The 22,370-nt window shown below is 40.9% G+C and overlaps 1 protein-coding gene across 1 annotated transcript in view; it reads left to right on the top strand.

The window, feature by feature from the left end:
- Window positions 1–22,370, top strand: part of GALNT7 (polypeptide N-acetylgalactosaminyltransferase 7) — a gene marked incomplete at both ends in the record, with an annotated part of 76,111 nt that overhangs the window by 39,084 nt on the left and 14,657 nt on the right. Inside the window, 3 exons of the mRNA XM_080626023.1 lie at window positions 15,433–15,599; window positions 21,578–21,708; window positions 21,923–22,002. Coding sequence (XP_080482149.1) covers window positions 15,433–15,599; window positions 21,578–21,708; window positions 21,923–22,002 — 378 coding nt within the window. The remainder of the gene's footprint in view (window positions 1–15,432; window positions 15,600–21,577; window positions 21,709–21,922; window positions 22,003–22,370) is intronic.

Raw genomic sequence — 22,370 nt, 5'->3', positions numbered from 1 at the left:
TCATTCTAATTGCAACTGCCAAGAATTTTTTCTATTATTCAGTAATGACCTGGAAGAGAAGGTGGACAGCTTGGCTCCCAGCACAGACACTTAAGCCTACTATAGTCCCAGACTTCCTCAAAAAATTGGAATGAATAGACAGTTTTTACACTATAAAATACACTCTATTAACGGGCTCACCTGTGTCTACATAGTTTCTGATTTCCTCAAAATATGATGGTGTGTTTCTGTGGCATAGCTGGAGTGGGCTAAACTGGGCTGGACTGAGCTGGCCTGAACTGTGCTATGTTGGGCCGGGAAGGGCTAAAGTGGGCTGAACTGTACTGGGCTGGGCTGCGTTAGGCTAAACTGTGCTGCTGGACTGTGCTAAATTGGGCTTAACTGTGCTAAACTGGTCTGAACAGATCTGAATTGGTCTAAACTAGGCTGAACTGGTCTCAACCGTGCTGTGTTGGGCTAAACTGGGCTCAAGAGGGCAAAGGTGTACTGGACTGGTCTGAATTGGGCTAAACTGGGCTGAACTGTGCTAAATTGGTCTGGAGAGGTCTGAATTGGACTAACTGGGCTGAACTGGGCTAGGCTGAGCTCGGCAGAACTAGGCTGGGCTATATTGGTCTGGACAGGGTTAAATTGGGCTGAATTGGGCTAAAGTGGGCTGGGCTAAACTGGCATGGACTGTGCCAAAGTTGGTTGCGCTGGGCTAAAGTGGGCTAAACGGGCTGGGATGAGCTGGAATGGGCTGGACAGGGCTAAAGTGGGCTGGACTGGACTGAACTGGGGTAAAGCATCTGAAGTGAGATAAATTGGGCTGGACTGGTATGCACTGGGCTAAACTGGGCTGGACAAGGGTAAAATGGCCTGAACTGTTCTGAGCTGGGCTGGACTAAGGTAAACTGGGCTGGGCTACATTGGACTAAAGTGAGCTGTATTGGATTAAACTGGGCTGGAGTGGACTAAAGTGGGATGGGCTAGGCTAAAGTGGGCTAAACAGGCTGGGATGAGCTGAAGTGGGCTGGACAGAGCTAAACTGGGCTGGGCTGAACTGGGGTAAAGCGTCTGAAGTGAGATAAAGCGGGCTGGACTGGTGTGCACTGGGCTAAATTGCGCTGGGCTGGGCTTAATTGAGCTGAACTGGGCTAAACTGGGCCGGACTGGTCTGAATCGGGCCAAGCTAGGCTTAACTGGGCTAAACGAGGCTGGGCTGGGCTAAACTGGTCTGGAGAATTCTAAACTCGGCTGAAGTGGGCCAAACTGGGCTAAACTGCTAAACTTGTCCAAACTGTGCTCGTTTGGGGTATATGTTGTTTGAACTGGGCTAAATCTGACTTAACTGGGGTGAACTGTCTAAATTTGGCTGAACTAAGGTAAGCTAGTCTGAACTGGGCTAAAGTAGGCTGAACTTGTCAGAACTGGGGTAAACTGGGCTACGCTAAACTGTTCTGAACTGTGCTAAGCAGTGCGGTGCTTGGCTGGGCTAAACTGTGGTTTCCCAGATGGCAGGAGAACATTCTTTGAAACTCAGATTTGCAGGAACAGAATTCCCTTGTTCAGCAATTCAAAAATTAAACAGCCCCCCATCATCCAAAGCCTGACTTCCATTAGATACAAAATCCTCTCCCAGGAGTGCTGCTGCGATGGTTCTGGGGTTTGCTAAGAGGAGCGCTCGGCTCTGCTGGGCGCAGGTACACAGTAGGCAGGGCATAGGCTCCTCTTGCCGTCGGAGACCGTGACACCGAGCGACAGCGGGGTGCACAAGTGCCTCCGTCGGGAGGGATGGGAAGGGGGTCGCTCTCCCCGCTGCTTGCCGGGACAGCAGCCCTGCCCCTCCACGAGTCCCCCCGCTCCCGCTGCCGGGCTGCCGCAGAACGCTCGGTTCCCCGGTTCCTCGGTTCTCCCTCCTGGAGGAGCCGCGCCGTGCCGAGCCATGCTGTTAAAATTCTGTCGCTGCCCATGGCAGGGGGGTTGGAACTAGATGATCTTAAGGTCCTTTCCAACCCTAACTATTCAGTGATTCTGTTTACAAAGCCACAAAGTTTTAGGTAGCTGAAGATAGAAGTATCACTGTGTGCTTGCCCTGTTTTTGTTCTCTTCCCTGAGTGTCTGGCATTGGTCACTGCTAAGAGTTCAACGGAAATACTTAATTTAGCTTTCCTGCTTCTGAAGTGGTCTCTTTTCATTTTGATCGTCTATCAGCCCAACAGACTTTCTGGCAGGCATCCTATTTGTGGTGTTCAAAAAAAAAAAAAAGTATTTCAATAGCAGCTTTTATACTCCAGAAAGCTATTTCTCAACCTTTTTTTTTTTCTTTTTAACCTTTCTTCTTATTTACATTCTGTTTTTCCTAAATTAGTGCTCATTTCGGTTTTCCTTTTTTAGGTGCCATCCTGTGCTTTTAAAGAATGTCTGTCTAAAAGCATCTGTTTTTTAATCATGCTGGCTTTCCCTAGTTCCTGTTGAGGCTTTTTTTTTTATGATTAACGAGAAAAACTCTCGGCTTCTTAATATGGTATCTTTGAAAAAGCTCCAGGCAACCTGAAGGCATTTTACCCTTAGCTTATCTTTTCAATAAGCTGAACTTACTTCTTTATAGTTCCCCTTTTCAAAAGGAGGTGTTGCTGGGCCACCTCTTTTGGCATTAGAATTTCAGTGTGTTGTGGCCACAACTAGAGTGTGGTTCCAACACAGTTGTCTTCAGATGAGCTCCACATTGTGCTGAGGACTCACTGTGCTGCTTCTCTTGTGGGTTCTCTGATGTACTGCCCTCTGTGGAAACACTAATTAGTGATGCCTGAAACAGTAATGTCTGGAGCACAGTTTATATTCACTGTGTCCCCTGAGGTAGTAGAAGCTTCCTGCCTGTATCTTCTGTTCTGCCAGGTTCTCTGATTTCTCCATACACGTTGCAGGTGCTGTCTGAGTCTTGCTTGGGCAGCCAGTACTTCTGTGTGGTTGTATTGATGGCTTCCCCTTATCTTCATACTAAAAAATCCCTGGCACATTTAAGCTCTGGTCATCTGGTTCCGGTTTTGGAGAATCATGGAGTGATAGAATGGTTTGGGTTTGAAGGGACCTTAAAGATCATCTAGATCCAACCCCCTGCCACAGACAGTCCAAAGACACCTTCCACTAGGCCAGGTTGCTCCAAGCCCCGTACAACCTGGCCTTGAACACTGCCAGGGATGGGGCAGCCACAGCTTCTCTGGGCAATCTGTTCAGTGTCTCATCACTCTCACAGTAAGGAACTTCATTATAGTTAATTTATACCTATCCTCTTTCACTTTAAAGCCATTCCCTCTTGTCCTATCACTACTTGCTCTTATAAAAGGTCCCTTCCCAGATTTCCTGTAGGTCCCCTTTAGGTATTGGAAGGCTGCTATAATTTTTTCCTGGATAAAGTTAATCAGTTCCAAAAGTTTCACAAGGTACTAATGAATTCAAACATGCTGTTTTCTCATCCAGGCACTGAAGCTCTACTTCTCTCCCCCTACCCTTCCTCCCCTCCCCATCACCCACCCGCACTCCGTATTTCCTGGAAATTTGGTACATCCAACTATTTTCTTCCTCTTTTCATCAGGGGGGGAAGAGAGCAGAACCTCACACACACACATACACACACACGAAAATAAACCATGTCCATATCCTCTCAGCTCCATGACTGAGGGTATGAGATGTTGAATGAGCCCTTGGGCCAGGCCTCTCTTCTGCTTCTTCCAGTCTGTTTTATTACTTTCCATGGCATATCTAAAGATTGGCAGGACAAAGCAGGCACAGTGGTGGCCAAGGGGGCTGTTGCATTTGGAGCTGTGGGTAAAAGCCTAACTGAAGAGACCTGCTGCAAAATTACTCCTCCAAATCAACAGGTTTAAAGAGACCCACATGAAGTGATTATCACTCTTAGAAGTCAAATTGCTTGAAGTCTGTGGTTGTCATGTCAGATCAGTGAATAATGTTCTTTCCTGCATTCTCATGGAAGTCCTGCTGCACTACTGTCAGAGCAGCAAGTGTTGTATAATAATCTCAGTATGTTGAAAAATATATTAATGCAAATCCCATGCTGCCATTGTGTGTTGGCCTCCTTTTAAGGAGGCAGAGTCAAACTGCAGTTTGCTTTTTACGACACTATCCTAAATGGATCCTTGCAGGACATAGTCTTATGCTTTTTATTCCCAATGGCTGTTGTTAATAGCTGGTTTGTTGGGGGCAGAATGTATTAATTTTGAGTTGGAAATTTTTTCACGGTCAGGATGATGGATGTGCCCATGGTAAAACCGTGTTGGCTATTCCAAGTCACCTTCTTCATCCACTTGGAGATGTCTTCCAGTAGCATAGACTCTGCCGTCTTTCCAGGGTCTAAGATTAAGCTGCCTGGCTATAATTCCCTGGATCCTCCTTGAAGGTGGCCATGGCATTTGTCTTTTACAGTCCTCTGTTCGCAGTCAAGTACCAGAAACTTGTAAAATTGGCAGAGTGTGACCTCACAAGCTCTCTCAGCACCCTCTGGTACAGCCCAACCAGTCCAATGAATTTGTGCTCTGTTTATTCCATTTGCTGTGATATGTCCAGTGAAATGGTCCCTCACCAACCCTTCCTTCTATGGTGGATATTCCTTCACTTCCACAGACTTTGCCACTAGACACGCAGGATGTGTGACAGCAAACCTTGCAAGGAAAGACAGGGAAATCAGGTGTTGAGTGGCTCAGTCCTTTCTGTGTCCTTTGACACGAAGTTGCATCTCATTCAGCTGTAAATTCATGTTTTCTTTAGTCTTTTGCCTACAAGCCCTTCCTGTCTTACAGATGTCAACTCTACCAGAGTTTTGGCTTTAATTCTCTCTGCATGTGCTAAGCAATGTTTCTGTACTCCTCCTAGGTAGCCAATCCATGCATCTACCTTCCCCACTCTTTGTTTTTGCATTGGAGCTCCATCAGAAGGTCTTAGTACAGCCAAGTGGGTTTTCTGCCATGCCTGTTTGACTTACTGCATGTGGGAATGGACTGTTACTGTGTTTTGGGGAGGTTGTTCTCAAAACAAGCCCTCTATGGCCAAGTTGTGACACCTGAAATCATGGCAGTTCTTGGGAAACATTTAAATAACAGTTTCTCTATGAAAGAGTCAAGAAGGGAGCGAAAACTGCTTGAAGGACAAAACCACTAATGACTGCGAGTGTGAGGCTCTAATAAGATGCTGTCTGGTGTATGGCTCATTTCAAGAACTGCACCTGGTTACGCAAGACCAAAATAATGCGAGTTGTTCCAAAGAATCACTATTCAGTATTTCTAAATATTATGTATCAACAATACCGTAGTTGCACTAGTCTCTTTGTATTTTCTTTTATCTCAAAAACACTAAGAAGCAATGCAGGTTTTCCTTTATGAAGTTAATGAAACATTTCAATCCACATCTGCCATTTCCATTGATATAGTTTGCTGGGTTTGTGTCACACTTACTGCACTTTTTATTGAAGTTTAAATCAAGAAGCATTCTCTTAAAGTATACTGTAAGTGATGCTCTGTGAAACTCCCTGTTTGTCCTATTAACTAACTTACATTGCACCCCTTCAGCCAGGGATGTTCATACTGTTGATTACATTTCATACCAGGGTAATTAACTGTGCTGGCTGTAGAAGGGCTCGGTGCTCAATGTGCTTTGCTCAGGCTTGATATGCTGGTTTTATCCAATCTATGGATGACTTGCTTATGAGTTATTCTTACTGACCCAGACGGTATTCGTCTTGTGACTGTAGTTAAGACAGGGTTTTTTTGACAGCTTCTTTTGACAAATGTTGGAGGAATTTCATTTTGAGTAGTTTGATTGGGAGCGGAAGCATCCTGACTCTGTGAATGTTTATGGCATGAGGCAAATTAAACTCTTACTGGATATTTTTTTGGTTTTCAGTATGACAATAGAGAGCTGCTGTCTGCTCGCCAGCATGAGCCAACATTTCAGCTGTATCACCCACACACATCTGTCAGTCTGATCATGGCAAAATAAATATCTTTAAGTGTGTTTTCCTTTCGTGGATTATCTAGTTTGACTTTTTCTTTTTAATGACATTACTGCTTTTACAGGGAGTGTCCCCTGGGCCACACAAATTCATCCTTGAATAATTGGATCTGTTGCCGTAGGTCACCTTTTTACTTCAAACAGAAAAACAAGCAACAAGCTTTTGTTGAAAAATCTGAAAAAGTAACTCTTCCTTGCTTGAATATGATGCTCCTTGTGTACAGAAATGTATTTTTGGAGCTCATGCAGCTCATGGCATCTGATAAAATAAGTTGCAAGGAAATAAGAATTGGCTGGTTTTAAAAATTGTAGTTTTGAAGGGCCTTTTTTTTATTATTATTATTATTATTATTATTAATATTTATTAATTTTAGTAGAAGCAGTGAGGGAATTCTTGACAAAAATAAAGACTTCCAAGAATACACACATGCAAAGCTGTGTATTAGTAAAGCAGAGAGATGTTACTAAAGATATTCTGCTATTGTAGCTTGATGGTGACAGCTTGAACCCTTTAGTCAGTCTGAATGCTATAAAAAAAATCAAGTTATAAAGAAAATTTCTGGTGCTGGACTTGATTTGAAAAAATACTGAAATCTCTAGTCGCATGCAATTACTCAGGGTATGAAATAAGGCAGATAAATCTTGGCTGCTCATTAAAAATGGATGGTCTTTTTACAATGGGCAAATAACATGAATTTGATATGTTCTCTTACAGTAAGTAGTTAGTTGTCCAGTCAATCTTGTCATAGCTAAGGAGGTTGAATAGCAAAGCTCTGGAGTAGGCCCTGCTTTCTTCAGGAATGTCATTAGTTCCTTAATTATAGCACTGTGCAAATTACATATTTGATACTGGTGTATGAAGAATATTTCAGTAATTACTGTTGGTATCTATGTCACTGGCAATGGAGCATTAGGGACTTGGTTTCATTTCACAAGGTACCTTGGGAAAACCTTTTATATAAGTGCCACATAATACACTGGAACTCTTCTGTAACCAAGAAAACTAATTTTATGGTACGCACATAAATCTTTGTGTGCCTCAGTGAGAGCTGGGCTTGAGAATCGGGTGAATTATAGTGGTCACACTAAATCAGGAAAGCTGGCTTTCCACTGCAGGTTATCAGCTACCTGACTGCTGGCAAGACTCCTGGAGGAAAAAAGGGTGTTTAAAATATAATTAGCCACATATTGTCAGAGCGTCTCCTTGTGGTCAGGAAGGATTTGAATTCCAGGCATTGGCCTTAAAGCAAAACCAAGCATTTTCGGTTAATGTTTCAGGTCCCAGCAGTGAAAACTACAGTGAAGATGGATCCTGTGTCTTTTCAGCTTTGGCTGCTAGCATTTCAAATTATAAGTTTCAACAAAGAAATGATTCACCCAGAAAGTACAAGGAAGTTGAAAGAGACACCACGTGTATTAACTGTAGTTGTATTTTTTTACCTCTGTGTGTGCACATCTGAAGTGAGAGGATCAAGCTCTGACCAGGACCTCTTACTCAATAGAAATGTATATTGCAGCACCTGGAGTAGGTTTAAATTCTGCCTTAAACCTTGACTTGGTAGTAAAAGGCGGAGAAAAGCCTGAGATGTTTCCTGCCATGGCTCATGTAACCCTCCATGTGCTGTCTTGCATCATAGAAATTTTGGGGCAAATGGAGGAAGCATTCTGTTAAACGAGTTGTAATCTGAATGTGAAACAAAATCAAATGAACTTACAAGTGCTCTGTTTCGTTCCTGTTAACCAGAACTTAGAGTGAGAAAGCATTTAAATAAACTTACATGATGTAAGTTATAATTCAGACCAGCTGAGCATAGGCAGAATATTCAAGGTTTAATATCTGATGAGCAAGGCATGGTGGAAAGAAAGCATTTCTGTGGGACTGAGCCCATTGCCCTAAGCCTCCTTCTAGCCTCTAATTTACAATATTGGATAAAACCAGACAGTGTTTGATAAATGTAAAATTATGCACAAAGTGGACTCTTTTGAGCTTTACATAAGCTACAGTCTGCTGCATTTGGCAATTCTCATAATTTCTCCATTGAGGTGGGAACTAGTTGTGGCTTGATGTGTTTGCTTTTACCAGCGTTCTCTGAGAACACTGCGCTAGCCCCTTCAGAAGGGAGAGGGAGTGCATCACAGCAAGCTGATGTCATGCAGCTAGCTCACAGCAGTGTCCTACATTGGTGACAAGCGATCCACTTGCACGATCTCCTCCCTGCAGATGTGCCTGGTGTGTCACGGTGCTGCAGAAGGGCTGGAGATGCGCTGGGAGGTACTGCACCACTTTAAACCAAAGCAGGAGAGAAGAGGGCTTTGACTCCATCTCTCTAGAATGAGGTTTCCTCTCCCCTAAGGAAGCTGCCCCAGCTCTCCTGCCCTGTGGTGCTTATTGCTTCAACTTTGTCAGTGTTGCGCAAGTGATACCATGGGCAAGAATTCCGTGATTAAAACTGGAAATGCAAAGCCTATTCCTTTAACTTTCCCATCAGCCCTAATGTTTGGATCTCTGTATAAACCTTGCCCTGAATTTGGATTATGGCACTTTCGGATGTATGACAGGAGATGTAGCTTGTGCTTCCAGGTGCATTAATAACAAAATGTACTGCAGGCTGCTTCAGGACTGGAAATAGACAATGCTTGTAGCTAATGTAAAAACAGCTGAATACTATGTTTCAGCATAGGTTTAAGCTGCTAGGTTGTGTGTAGTAGAGGTTTTGCTGCTGTTTGCTGAAGGGCAAAAATATATAAATTACTCGGCTGATCAAGCTGTCTTTGGATTGTCAGTGCACTTCTCTTCCAGAACCCCTGTTTTGTAAGCTGATTACTATAACTTTATATTGATATTGATGGTGCATAAAAATACCCTGTAAGGCTTCATAGGTAACAAACCTAGTATTAACATTTAATTCACTTGGTTATATCTCAACAAAGAAATGCCCAGTTCTGTAATCTGTTTCTTTCTACTCTAGACTTGGGCAATGATCCCTCTAACTTGCAGACATGAAGCAGCCGGTCTCAGCCAGAACCTTCATGTATGCCAGCCATGTAGATGAGCACACTGTTGGTGTCTTGTGAAAGAACCAATCATCCATCTTCCTAGGGGGTAGATGCAGTTTGCTGCAGTAGTCATAATAAATTAATGATTTAAAATAAAAAGCAGCCCTGAATTCAGTATTAAAGGATATAAACAGCGTGATGTCTGCTGAATAACTGTCTCTTTGACAGAGCTTACCAGAAAAGGGAGCTGCAAATGAAAACAGAGCTCCCAACTTATTCTGAGGCTCTGCTACTGCTAGACCCTCTCAAAGGGTGAGAAAAACACATACATTATAAAGCAATTACCAATAGGTGCTAATTGATATCACTATGAATCTCATACCATTTTAAACATGAAATAAAATACTAATTAAAATTGTGAACAGTTTTATACTAATGGAGAAGAGAGATTTCATTTAATGTTAGTTACAATTTCAGGATAAATGCTAATTTAAGACCTTCAGCTTTGTACTGATTCAGGGCTCTCAGCTTGAAATGACTGGCTCGAGCTTCTTAGGAGTTGGCTGCTAGAGCTGCTACAGGAATGCAGTATCATCTGCCTGCTACCCCAGAGCAATCCGTGCTACTACATTTTGGTTTCAGCACGGAGGTACAGTGCTTTAAAATACGGAGAGGGGGGTGGTGTGCCTTTGGTAAGTGACAGTGCTAGTCTGATAGTGTGTTAAAGAAAATTTGTTTCCCACAGCAGAGTCTCAGATGTCATATTCTTAGAAAATAACATAATGATTGACTGGTGCAGGAATAGGCACAGCTTGAGCTGGTGCCTTCAGCGAGGGACCCAGAACAGAGAAATTCCTGGAGTTTTATACCCTTACATTCTGTGCACCTGGCCAGCTCACATCGTTCATGGGCCTTGCACGTGCCTCTTGGTTTTAGTCCGGGCTCTCCTTGTCTGCCACTGGGTTTTGCGGTGGTAAATTCCTTCTTTTCTCTCCAGTTGTTGCTCCTTACTAAGGATGTATCTGCTTTATCTTCTATTTTGCATTGGCCTCAAGACTTTCATTTACATAACTAAGCAGAAGTAGTTGTGGCCTAAGGCTCCAGCAACTTCAAGTACCCATGCTAAGCAACTACTCATGCTAAGCAAGACCACCTAGTCAGAACAACTCGGTTAAAGAATTCAGCTAACTAAACTTAATTCACAGGTTGACTTGATGAAGGTCACATCAGGTTATAGAGCTGGTTGCAGCTGCTATATGTATTACTTTTCTCCCATCTTAGGTGCTGGTATACTAGGAAAGGTAGGAATTCAGGATGACATGGGAAGCACTTTTGTTGGCTCAAGATCTCAGACTGCCCTCTAAGTATCTATCTGACTGGGGCTCACCCTCAAATTGCTGTCGAGGTTCACTTCTTGCTTTTTTGCTTGATGACTGGATTACTCTTCCAGGAAAAGCAGCCTCGAGGCTGTGCTTTTGTTACCTTGAGAAAATTTGAGCATATATGTGCAACCCTACAGCCTCCCCATTAACAACTGTTAGTGGTTGCTAACAGAGAGGCTGTAGGGTCATCCAGTCCTTGGAGAATGAACCTGTGATCACATTTGTGGGGCCCTTGGACATCAGTAAGAGCAAGCTAATAGAGTACAGAGCTGTAAGAACAGAAGTTCCCTCAAGCCAAGGAGGGCTCCAGCTCAGATGTCCAGCTTCTTGTGTAGAGGGGTCCCTACAAAAGGGGTCCTCACCTGCTGTGGCTGGTGCATAACTTTGTAAATAAGGGACAGGGACGTTGGCGTGACACAGTCTCCAACAGTGCTGTTCCCTCCCAGGGGTGGAGAGGAAGTAGGACTAATTCACATCTTAAGTATACAGGCTAATAGTGAGAAGAAATATTACTCACCCTGTTTCTCCATTAAATCACTACAGTATCCTCTTGCTTCAGTGATGAGGTTTCTTCTCGCTCCAGTGATGAGTCAGTCCATTTCTTTGTTCAGTGATACCAGTGCTGATTTGAGGACATGAAGTTTTTATTCAAGGACTGATCTCAAGATGTTGCTTCCTTTCACCCATGAGCTCCCTCACGAGGGAGGCAAAGCAGCTCTGCCCTGGGAAGGTGTTGCCAGCACTTCACAAATAATGTGCACACCTGCTTCCTCTTGCCCTGTACAGTAACTCTTTACAGGGGTCAGGAAAAGTGATGTGAAGTGTCTAGAGGCAAGACTAGCTTAAGGATTCTACTCTGTCGTTCCTGCACACCTGCTGCAGTGTGCTGCTCTCTCAGCTATAACATAAGAATTCAAGGTACATTTTTATAAGTGAGTTTGTTTATCAGTTTGGTTCAGAACATATCACCACAGCTGGCCTGCAGACTACATCTGATAGAACACTGTGCTGCGGGCACACGTATGTGGGCAGCACAGTACCCAGGGGAGGAAGCTAGAGGCTGAAACATATTTAAATCCTTTTTATCACAAACCCTTTTGTACTTTGAACCTGCTCATGCCAGTTTTCAGTAGCTTGCAGCTTTTTCCCGGATATCCATACCTACTTGACCCTAGTTTTTAAAACTGAAGCATGAGGCTGGAAGTCGAGGCTTTTTATTTTCCTCTTCTGGTGATAAAATATACAAGGAAGCTGGTACTGTAAAATTCGGCTTTAAATACAAGGAAAACGCTTTTACGATCTCTTGGTATTTGGTTTGCCAACCACTGGATGTCAGTGCTGCTCCACTGAAAGGCTCTTCCCTGCTTCGTCTCTGTGGATGTGAAGGAAACGGTAGCGGAGGCTCCCGATTTTTGTCGCTGAAACACCTGAGCAACATTCATATTTCTTTGGAAAAAAATGCTGCAGAGATTAAAATATTTATTCATTGCACATATCTAAAGCAACTACAGTGTCTCAGACCTCTGCTTCTCAATGCAGGATGAGAGGCAACGTTGTGCATACGAGTTGCTGCAGTCTGTTAGAGCTTATGGGCTTGGTGAGTCGGCCTGTTAACTGTCCAATAAGTGAAATAAAGCCTTTGGAAAAAGCCTAAAAGTATGATCTTACTGCAGGTATAAATGTAGTGCTTTTATGGCTTGCAAATGGCACATTTAGCAACACATGATTTTTCAAGTTTAAAAAGTAAAATGTGCTGACAGATTTGAGGAGATTAAGTTGGATATGTAGCAAAAAGCCTGTCTAGACCTCTGGTTTTATGTTTTTAAAATGTATTAAATACAGATCAAAAAATGCTTATAAATTGCACACAGATGGGTTATTCAGTTCAGGCTTTTGTAAGAGGTTTGGCTTTTTAAAATTACTTACTGTCTTTCATTTTTATGCTCTTCACTCTTTTGTTTGTAAATATGACTAAACTACACTGCAGAAAGTGGAAGAAATAAGCAACCAAAAGCTTTGAGGTTTCTTGCAGTGTTTGCTTTGTTTCTGTTGTTGAAGGCAGTCTGAAATGTAGTTGCTGCCTTTTTAATTGGAGAGCAAGATGATTTCCTAGCTAAACCACTGAAGTTACAGGTCAGCAGCAGAGTGCAACCTGCACCAGATCCAAGCTTCTCCTTTGAGGCAAAAGGTACTGTTAATTTCCACTACTTTTTACCTGGAGCTCTTGAATGGAGTTCAGCTGGCATGCTGACTTTGAATATTTAACACCCCATTTTCCTGCATTTTAACATAACTGTATCACCAAAATTAATCCAGGTGAATATATGTGTAAGGCAACACAGTTACTAGTCTGTTATTAAACATATAATGGAAAACCTCTCTTTGACACAGCCGACTTAGCGCACCTAGGTAGCATATCCATTTTATCTCTGCAGATGGCTAAATTGTCAACGCCTTAAATGCTTGTGCCGCAGATGGAAGTACTGCAATCTGTAATCAGCTGAAATCTTTTGAGAGGGATCTGTGGAAGACAGGCATCGGTGGCCTGAACTGTGCATTTTAAACAGTCAGTCTAGCACTTGTATATTATTGGCTTATAAATATGATTAACTTGACTACTTCAGACATGAAAACAATTGAACTGGAGGATTTTACTCAGCAAACTGTGCTTGCAGAGATCGTGCTGTTTCAGAGGCTGCTTACAGCATGCCTAAGAGAAGAAATACTTTATTATATTGGACTTAGTTATAGACTATTTTGATTCTGTAATTTTATTTTCCCAGAGAACTGAAATTAATAGTATGTTTCTACCACTTAGTTGTTTGGGGTTTTTTTTGGAGGGGGAGCGGTGTGAAATATATATTACTGTTCCCTGGCAATAAGTGAAGCACTCCTATAGATCTGTACTTTCCACATTTAATTTAATTTAGTTTCAGCAGTTCTGGTGATTTCTGATGATTAAGATAATTTCTTTTCAAACATGGCAATGTTTCTGTGCATTTAAGGTTTTTATTGTCTATAGAGAAATATAACTATGGAAGTCTATGCACCCGTAACTTTAAAATGTTTCATTTGTCAAGAATATTTTCTTAGTACAAGAAAGTATTGAAAATTCAGATTCTCTCTAGTAGAGTTTACTTTCTGAAAGATTAAAAGAGGAAGCCTTTTGCCCATTGAAATCAAAGCTTCTATGTCTCTGGGTTTGGTGATAGGAATTCTATTATCATAGGTAGGAAAGAGGCTAGTGATAAGGTAGGGAAAATTCCAGGTAAGGAAATATTGGGACTGGTTGTAATTAGGAAGACTGTGACAGTCTCATTTAGGGATGCAGTTGAGGAAATTAACATTACCATTGTAAATTAAATGCATTGTTGATAAATGTGATTAATGAATATTGGAAAGTGTATACTGAATCACTTATATTGCTTGTTTCTAAACAATCCTGTAATCCCTCAGGAAAAAAGACCTGAGCCCAGGTCTGCAGTGAAGTTGAAATTCATCATGTTTTGAATGGATGAAGAAGTGATTTTCATGGCACTCCAAGCTGGAACACACCAGTACTGATGCTGAAATTGAAAAGATTTAGTAGGAATGAACATAGGCAATAGCTACATTTCCTATGTTACTCTTTCCTTCTGATACTGGTTAGTCTTTCACATTCAATTGAAGCAATTGTGATCTGGCTGCTGGAAACATGTATATTATAGCCAGATGCATGGTTGATTGAACCTGTTATTTGAATGTCCATTCATGCATTTGATGAGTTAGAAACTGTTTAGTTTGATCAAAATTTGTGGTAACAAATTTGATAGCATTTATTGTCAGATTTTATATAGGCATTGCATTTTTAAATTATCTATAAATTCTTGGCCTCTTTCTATAAAATTTGGCAGTGTTCAGTTTCTCACTTTATTCCTTTGAGTTTTCTGCACTATTTTTGTTTGGTTTCTCACCTCTCTTTTTATGGGCTTTTTTTTTCCTTCTCTTTTCTTTCAGTGAAGGACACCATTGAAATTCGGCCAAGTTTGAAATTTTTCCTTGCCAGTCTATTACTTTTTTTAGAATTATTATTATTATTTTTATCTGTTTATAAAAATAAAAAGTACGATTACACAAATATGGCCAAAGTTGTTATCTTCTTATGTCTAGTAAACATGTGACTCTGCATTTTGACGTAGGGAACCAAAGGTAGGGGGTTTGGTAAGGTTGGGGTTTTTTAAGTTGCATTTCTTATACTATAAAGTTTAACCATGAATAATAAATAGTAAAGATCACGTCTTTTCTGCCATGGGATTACATTTCTCCCACAAGAAACTATGTTTTTCTGGCAGTTTTTGCAGATGGAGAGAGCTTTTTGCGGCGTAGCTGACATGAGCATTTCATGTGTCGCTGCTGTACTTCCGGCAAGTTTACTTACTATGTTTAAATCTATTTTATTGTGAAAGGGTAAAAATTAATGATTTTTCCTTGCCATGACAATGTTTTTAACTTTGCTAATTTTGCTGATTCTGCATGTGGGCTCTATAAAGCCAACAGAAATAGTTTATAGACAATCCTCCTATTGGGTAACACTCATTTTAGGATGCTTAGGAAAAAGCAGCATGTTATCTTCTCTGTTAAGCAGTAGGTGATCCAAATGCACAGTCCATCCTAAAGCATGGTATCTCATGTTTTGAAGACAGCCCTCATCTTGGCAGCTGCAGACTGGGGCTTTCCTTCCACAGTTCTCTACTGGCCGCACAGGGTGGTGGTGGTGGGGATGTTTCCATGTGGTCCGTGCAATGCCAGTCACCTACAGGAAGTATGTAGCTGTTGAGGCAGGTGTTGTTGTTCGCCAGCTCCATCCTGCCTCTTTCAAGAGGGGAAAAAGGCTCACTGGCTGGAAGCAAGTTGCTCTTTAGGCCTCATACCTCTTTGATGCATTTAAGCCTCATTGCCTGCTATATCCTGTTTCTCTTCATCTTTGTCCAAATGAAATCTTCACTGAAGAGCTGTTAAGCAGTTCTGTAAATCACAATGTCAAAACTCATGAAATCAAATCTTTTTACAGATGCAAATACTGGCATTATGATGATAACCTCCTCACCTCCAGCGTTGTCATTGTCTTCCACAATGAAGGATGGTCTACACTCATGAGGACAGTCCACAGTGTCATTAAAAGAACACCCAGGAAATACTTGGCAGAAATCGTGCTGATTGATGATTTTAGCAACAAAGGTATATTTGGAATGTTAACACACTACTTGTAGAAAAAGAAACTTTTCCTTTTCTTTACATAGTTTTCTTTTGATTTATTACCTGCCATGAATTGAGTTGACTCTGCAAGAAAAGTTGCTTCTTCACAGTCCTTTCATTTTTCAATGATGGGAAAGCTCTTTTCCAATGAATTGCTTTCATAAAGGTGGCAATCCTTCGTGCCTATTCAGCTGATTGAAATACAGCTTTTTTTTGTGCAGGGCTGTCTACCACAGTTGTGGAGTAGTACATAGTAGAAAGCTGGGATAGCTAGTACTTCTCTTTGCTCTTGTGAAAACAAGTAGTTCAAGATTATTGAAGGAGTTTGTTAAGCCAGTTAGGCATAATGTCTTTATTCCATATAGGAATCCAGATTCCCTCGTGGTGTATGTGTTGCTATAATAAAAATATATCTAAGACTATTGAATTATTCTGATCCATTTTCAATATGTTTTTAATTTTCAACATCCTATTCAATTAAACATCATGTTAAGGTGTTTATTGTTTCTTACAGGGGCAGGGGCTTTTGAGTGTGTTTTAATTTCTGCCTTTAAACATTTTCAGAAGTCCAGAGATTTTCCTTCTCCTTAGTAATATACATTCTGGTCTTGTTTTATAGCCAGGATGTACCTACCTACCTTTGGTTCTTACAAATACAAACACACACTGATTTTTTTCCTTTAATAGTTATATCTTCAGCATTAATCAAGGCTGAATACAAAGAAGAACTGAAAGAGGTATGCTAGAGATAGATAATTGATTAGATGAAGCCTGTCTGGTTTCAAACAAATTTAAAAACAGTGCACCAAAGCCGTACATTCTTCAAGATCTTATTGCGACATAGTTCTTGGATAGAAGTTGACTGAGAAAAAGAGTAGATGCATAAATAAAAACCGTAACTTTGAGTATGCAGGATGACAGCCTCTTCTAGACAGTGATGACCATGGCTTTTAGGAGCACAGGCAAGTTTGAACTGGTCATCAGCATAGGATACGTTCCCTTTACCCTCCTCTTTGTTTTTATAATAGCTGAACTGAGTAGTGGCATGGAAAGCAGATGACTGTTCTGAAACCCTCTGTTTTATCAAGTGATCTTATCTTCTCCCGACTCCTGCCTCACAGGAGCTGTTTTCTGCGGGTATACGCACTGTAACTTTTATAACTGAACTCGTCACATACTTGAGGTTGCCTTTTATGAGTATAAGTTGCTGTTAAAAGTAGTTATTGTCTGTTAATTTTTACATAATACCTGTAGATAGGTAGGTATCTTTTTCTGTTTGTTTTTACAGGAAAGAAACAGTTACCTGTATTGTAAACTTAACTACATCTGTCTTAGTCTAATAAAGGTACTGAATGCTACATTATAGTCTCCTATATCCTTTAACAGCTGTTGAGAATTTGGCTTAGGTATACACGCACACTGTAAACCAAAAATATCTTCTCTCCTAAGGGATATAATTTTAATAATTTGGTCAGCAGACATGTGCTGTGTTTTCCTTTTCAGCTGGGATCACAGCTTTCCTTCAGAGCCATTCAAGGGCTGAGTTAGCTGCATAACATAACTATGACACTGATGGTCTCTAGAAAAATTACCAGACTTTTTACTTATGATTGGACTCAGTACTTGGGTTTCACATGAGTGGTAGCTGACTCTGTGCTATGTATATGTAATTCATGGAAGGAGTTTGTTTGGCATAACATGTACTACAGTTTTCCAATATATGACAATTGTTAAATAGAAGCAGGATTTTACAAGAAATTTGTTTTGAAATACAGAACTTTACTTATGCTTTCTGCTCACATATGAATGGTTAGCAGATAGAGCTAGCCTGGACCTAACATCCAGCAGACCCTTGTTTCTCTATTTCCCACACTTCATTTTCCAAAATAGCCTTCTTGAATCAGAAAATTCAGTGAAACAAGATCAAGATGCAGTTTTCTCATGTATGAGTGACTGGAAAACAAGCACGGACTGGAATGGTTCTGAACACCTTGCTGCAACTGTACTTTTTCACTATAATAGTCCTTCAAAGTGCTTTAGGCTATTACTTGGTAAACATAATTAACTTAATTTCAATAACTCAAATTGCATTTTAGATGAAAAATGGCCAAGGGAATAGAATCTTGCTCCACTTCTTTCTCCCCAGAGAGAAGCATGAGCTAGTTCAGGCTGCAAAGCGTGCCAAGCCTCCTCAAGAGATCTCCAGTTGTTAGGAGAGCTGCAAAACACAAACACTCTTAATCACACCAGAGCTGCTGGTGGCTTTTTGCCTTTTCAGCCAGAAGAAAAGCAGTGCTGACAGCACAGATACAGGACTTTCTCCTTCCCCACCTGCTTTCAGACTGCACACTTCATATCTGGCTTTCCACCCAGCAAAGAGTGTTTTGCACTCTTTGAGACCAACGTTGAGGGACGCAGATGCTGAACTGAGTAGATGTTTGCTCACACTCAGTGTGACTGTGCTTATTTCTTAGCCACCTCCTTCTCCAGCCATACGAAATTAAAATGGAGCATAGCAGTTGCAAACACTTCCAAAGGCTGGCTCAGAAAAAAGCCTTGCCTGTCCTCCTTTATGAGAAATCCTCCTTCATCAGAAGGGAGTTACAGCTGCATAGAAGCTTATATATGTTGTGCCTGACAGGGACGAACAGTCCCAATGCTTGGAAAATGTCCTTTTCATTATAACTCTTTGTATAAAGTCAGTTTGGAGCAGTTTTTTTGCTGAACAACACTCTCTCTCCCTTCCTTAATCTCTTCTGCAAACAGCGGGGTTTGACAGTGGATAACTGCGCAGAGAGATGTGCTGAGTTCTGTTCGGGCATTTTTTCCTTTGTCAAAGCACAAAGGGAAAAGTAGCAAGAAGATGATGCCAAGATAATTGAATGATGCTAGTTCTGATATTTTCAATGGAGACCTCTGTATTAACACTTGTTAGAGTCCAAGAAGTGTCACAGCAGCTTCTACCAGTGTCAGTGTGACCACACCGCTGCTCATGGGGATTTTTTTCCCTCAGTTTTGCTTGTGTTTCTTGATCAAAACAGTTTATTTTGCTGTGAATGCTAGCTGAGTAGAGGCTACAGTTGCTCTGGAAGGACAATGACAATTCACGACACCAGATATTCTAAAGCTCCCTACAATTGCAGTTGTATATATAGGTCTTCGACAGCTACTTGTTATGCATTTAGACACCAGCTTGCTTGTTTTAGAGGTATTGATTTAGAGCATAGAGGTCAATATCTCAGCTGATGCAGTTCACTTTTGTAGCCTATGCCACCTGTAAAGAGTGACTGCAAGGTAAATGCCAGTGTTCCCAGTAGCATTTAAAGGCTTTGTCTACATTTTGCATTTGCTTGTTTTTTCTTTATATTTCCCACAGATACAGCATCCCATAATGTAAACAAAGGGGATGTAATGAGAGTAGACAGATAACAGTATTTTTATTAACTTGTTTAACAGTGTTGTAATAGGGAAACTGAAGCATTGATCAGTGCTTTGTGTTAGCCGAGAGACCCACATGAGTAGTACTACAGTGCAAGGGACCTGGGCAGCTGCTTTAGGGAGGACTCCTGATGCTATTTTTCTACAAACTGACATCCATGAGTCAAGAGAAAAAAAGCTGCCTTCCTCCTCCCCCCTTCTTGTAATCTGCGGTGCCTGAGATCTTTTGGAGAAAGGACGTGGTTTGAAAAAATCATAGATTCATGCTTTAATCATGTGCTGAGACATGAGAGAACCCCCGGAACAAGGGAAGACCAAAGCGGTGGTTATAATATTTTGAAAGGTGAAATATACATTTTTAAACAAAAAACAGAATGTTGTAAGGCTGTTGACAGGTATCATAAATACGTGTTCTAGGTGAACAAAATTTAACACTGGCCAAACGGTATTTCTGACTGTAAAAGTATCAGGATTTTATACACTACTGTCATGCAGGCTTTGTAACACGGGAAGGAGGGAAAATTCACTTTTCCTGTGGGAAATAGCACTTGCTGCTAACCCTGGCACAGTTTCAGATAATGGACTGCAAAGTCCTGAGACTTGTACTGTAGAAAAGCTTTACACAACCAATATGACAGGTTTTTACAGCTCCCTGTGAGCCTTACATAGCTGAACATTTGATAACTAAAACATTTGGCTTCATAGGCAAGAGAGCTGGAAATAAAGTCAGGTTTTAAATCTTCAAAACATTCCTGACAGTCCTTCTGTAACACATACTTGGAATTTGCAGAATAAATAATGGTGTGGTATAAAGATTCTCTTAGTACCACTTCAGTATGACCTCATAACTCTGTTGATTTTATCCTATAAAAATTTATATCACAGCTATCGTACCACATATTCTATATATATTACACGGCATGTTATTCTATACAGCATATGTGATAAAATTGTTCTTTCTCTAGTTTGATATTTATGTATCCTGGATGGTTTCCTAACGCACAAGGATTTACAAAAGAGATTGTAAATGCGTGTGGGAAACAAGAAGAATATATGTAAAACTTTCAGTTGAGAAAATTTATTCTTTTATAATGGTGAAGAGAAGGGATAATAAGAGTGTTAAAAGATAGTGGTTTCAGAGATTGTTCTTGGGTAGAGTTGCTGGATTTTCAAGTTTGGAAAATACGCTTCTAAAAAATAACATTTCCATTTCAATTATTTATATGTTGGTTTTGTTTAATCTAGATTTTTTTTAATACTGTTGGCAAGCATATAAAACATACTGACATGTAAGTTGCAGCAAGCTCCAGACATCACTCATTTCAGGGTGAGAAAGATATTGCTGCTGAAGCAACCTGATGGCTTACTGCTGCTACAGGGGATATCCTTCTCCTTCCACCTCTGCACATCCCCTCTCCGCTTAGATCAGCAGGGGCATGGCCTCTCGCAGCCCCTCGGAGCTGGTTCAAACCAGTGCATGGATGCCTCAGCTGTAGCTGAGGTGGCTTCATTTGACTCCTAACTGAGGGAAACTGAAGCTGTAGGCAATTCGTTTGAGCTTTTCAGTACAAAAATAGATGTTAAATGAACACCAGTAGCTAAATCAGCGTAGCCTCAAACAGCAAGCGCCTTACTGCCAGCCCTTCTGCCTTTGTGAGATTTCTCAACAGAATCATCTGTGCAATATTATGCAAGGCTAGGATCCTTTTTTCAAATTGTGTGGTAGGAATGTGGTTTCCAGATTAGTTTAGCAACGACCAATGTGCAAATACAAATCCGCAACCATTTAAGCGTAGCCCATCATGATTCTTACGGGGTTACTCATCCCTATACTGACCAAGTCCCTTTGGCTAAAGGTTTCCAGTCTCATCAGTATAATTAGACATAGTTTGTTCACTGCAGTTCTGGCCCTCCAATTATTCTTTTTCTTTATTTCATTAGAAGATTAGCATAAGACCAAGAGGGAACTGGTCTAGGTGAGGGAGCGCAATAGTTTGAGTATGGTGGATTTCTGTCTCAGGTTTCCAGATTTAATAGACCAAGATAACATTTTGTGAGGCAGAAAGTGAGTGAGGACAAACATTTAACTGAAAAGTGAGACCTTCAACCGTACACGTGACATTATCTGATAAGGAAAGACCGTGTGCTTGAAGTGTAGAAACTTCTCTGCCTGGTTGAAATAGTAGAGATGACCTGAAAGCCACAATGTGATCTATTGAAGTGACCGGGAATTGTCCACCAAGCTCCCCTGTGGTGTGGCCAACTGCTTCAGCTGCTTTTTTCTTCAAGTGTGTCAGAGACAAACCTTTGCCATGAAGTCAGAGCTCCAAGTCTTCAGATCTTCAGGTTTAGTACAAGCAGTTGTTTCATGAGTTTTGTGAGTGGTAGTACAAGCAGTTGAATTAAAGATTCTCTTAAGTGTTTGCAGACACTTTTAAGTAGAGTTGATTTGTGTTGTGTTAGGAGTACAAAGCTCTTTATTATTAAACCTCACCATTTTTTTTTTCTCTGTTACTTGATAGCACACTTACAAGAGAGGCTGGATGAGTATATTAAGCAGTGGAACGGCCTTGTAAAGGTATTTCGAAATGAGAGGAGAGAAGGTTTAATCCAAGCTAGGAGCATTGGAGCCCAGAAGGCTAAACTTGGACAGGTAGGAGCCAATTCACACACAAGTCTTGTCTTTGGGGAAGGCAGACGATGGGTAGGGAAGGTGAGGTGGTGGTAGTTAAAAAGGATTAATTTAACTCATGTAAGCTTAATTTTTTTGTTTATAATATGAAAGTATTTCAGGGTAAATAAGCTTAATTAAGTCATCGTGATTTCATATACAGAAATATAAATTGCATTACTTATTTCTTTTGAAGGTTTTGGTTTACCTGGATGCCCATTGTGAGGTGGGAATTAATTGGTATGCGCCACTTATAGCTCCTATATCTAAGGACAGGTAATGTTCTCCTGTTATTTCCAGTGTCTGATCCCTTAGGAAGAAAAAGTCACAGTAACAATCTTCACTTTTCAAACTACAGTCCGTATATTTTGTATCTATACCAATGCATATATATATCAAACTATGTCAGTATTTGCTATATAATGATTTTATTTTCTCCCAGCAGAAACGCTATGTGAGGAGGAAGGAAAATAGTCAGGCAAACGAATCTCTGGGTAGTTTATTTTAATAGGCATACTGAATATTTTGCTTAGTATAGATTAAATATAACACAATGCTTATTTTTTGCAATGATCTGAGGGACTGTTATAAAAATGTTCTGTTCTGGCTGAATAAGGAGCCTGATCAAACAAAATAACTAAACA

Source organism: Psittacula echo (genome assembly GCF_963264785.1).
Source record: "Psittacula echo genome assembly, chromosome: 1".
Taxonomy (NCBI): domain Eukaryota; kingdom Metazoa; phylum Chordata; class Aves; order Psittaciformes; family Psittacidae; genus Psittacula; species Psittacula echo.
Note: the sequence above shows the minus strand (reverse complement) of the source record. Positions and strands in the feature narration are given on the sequence as shown.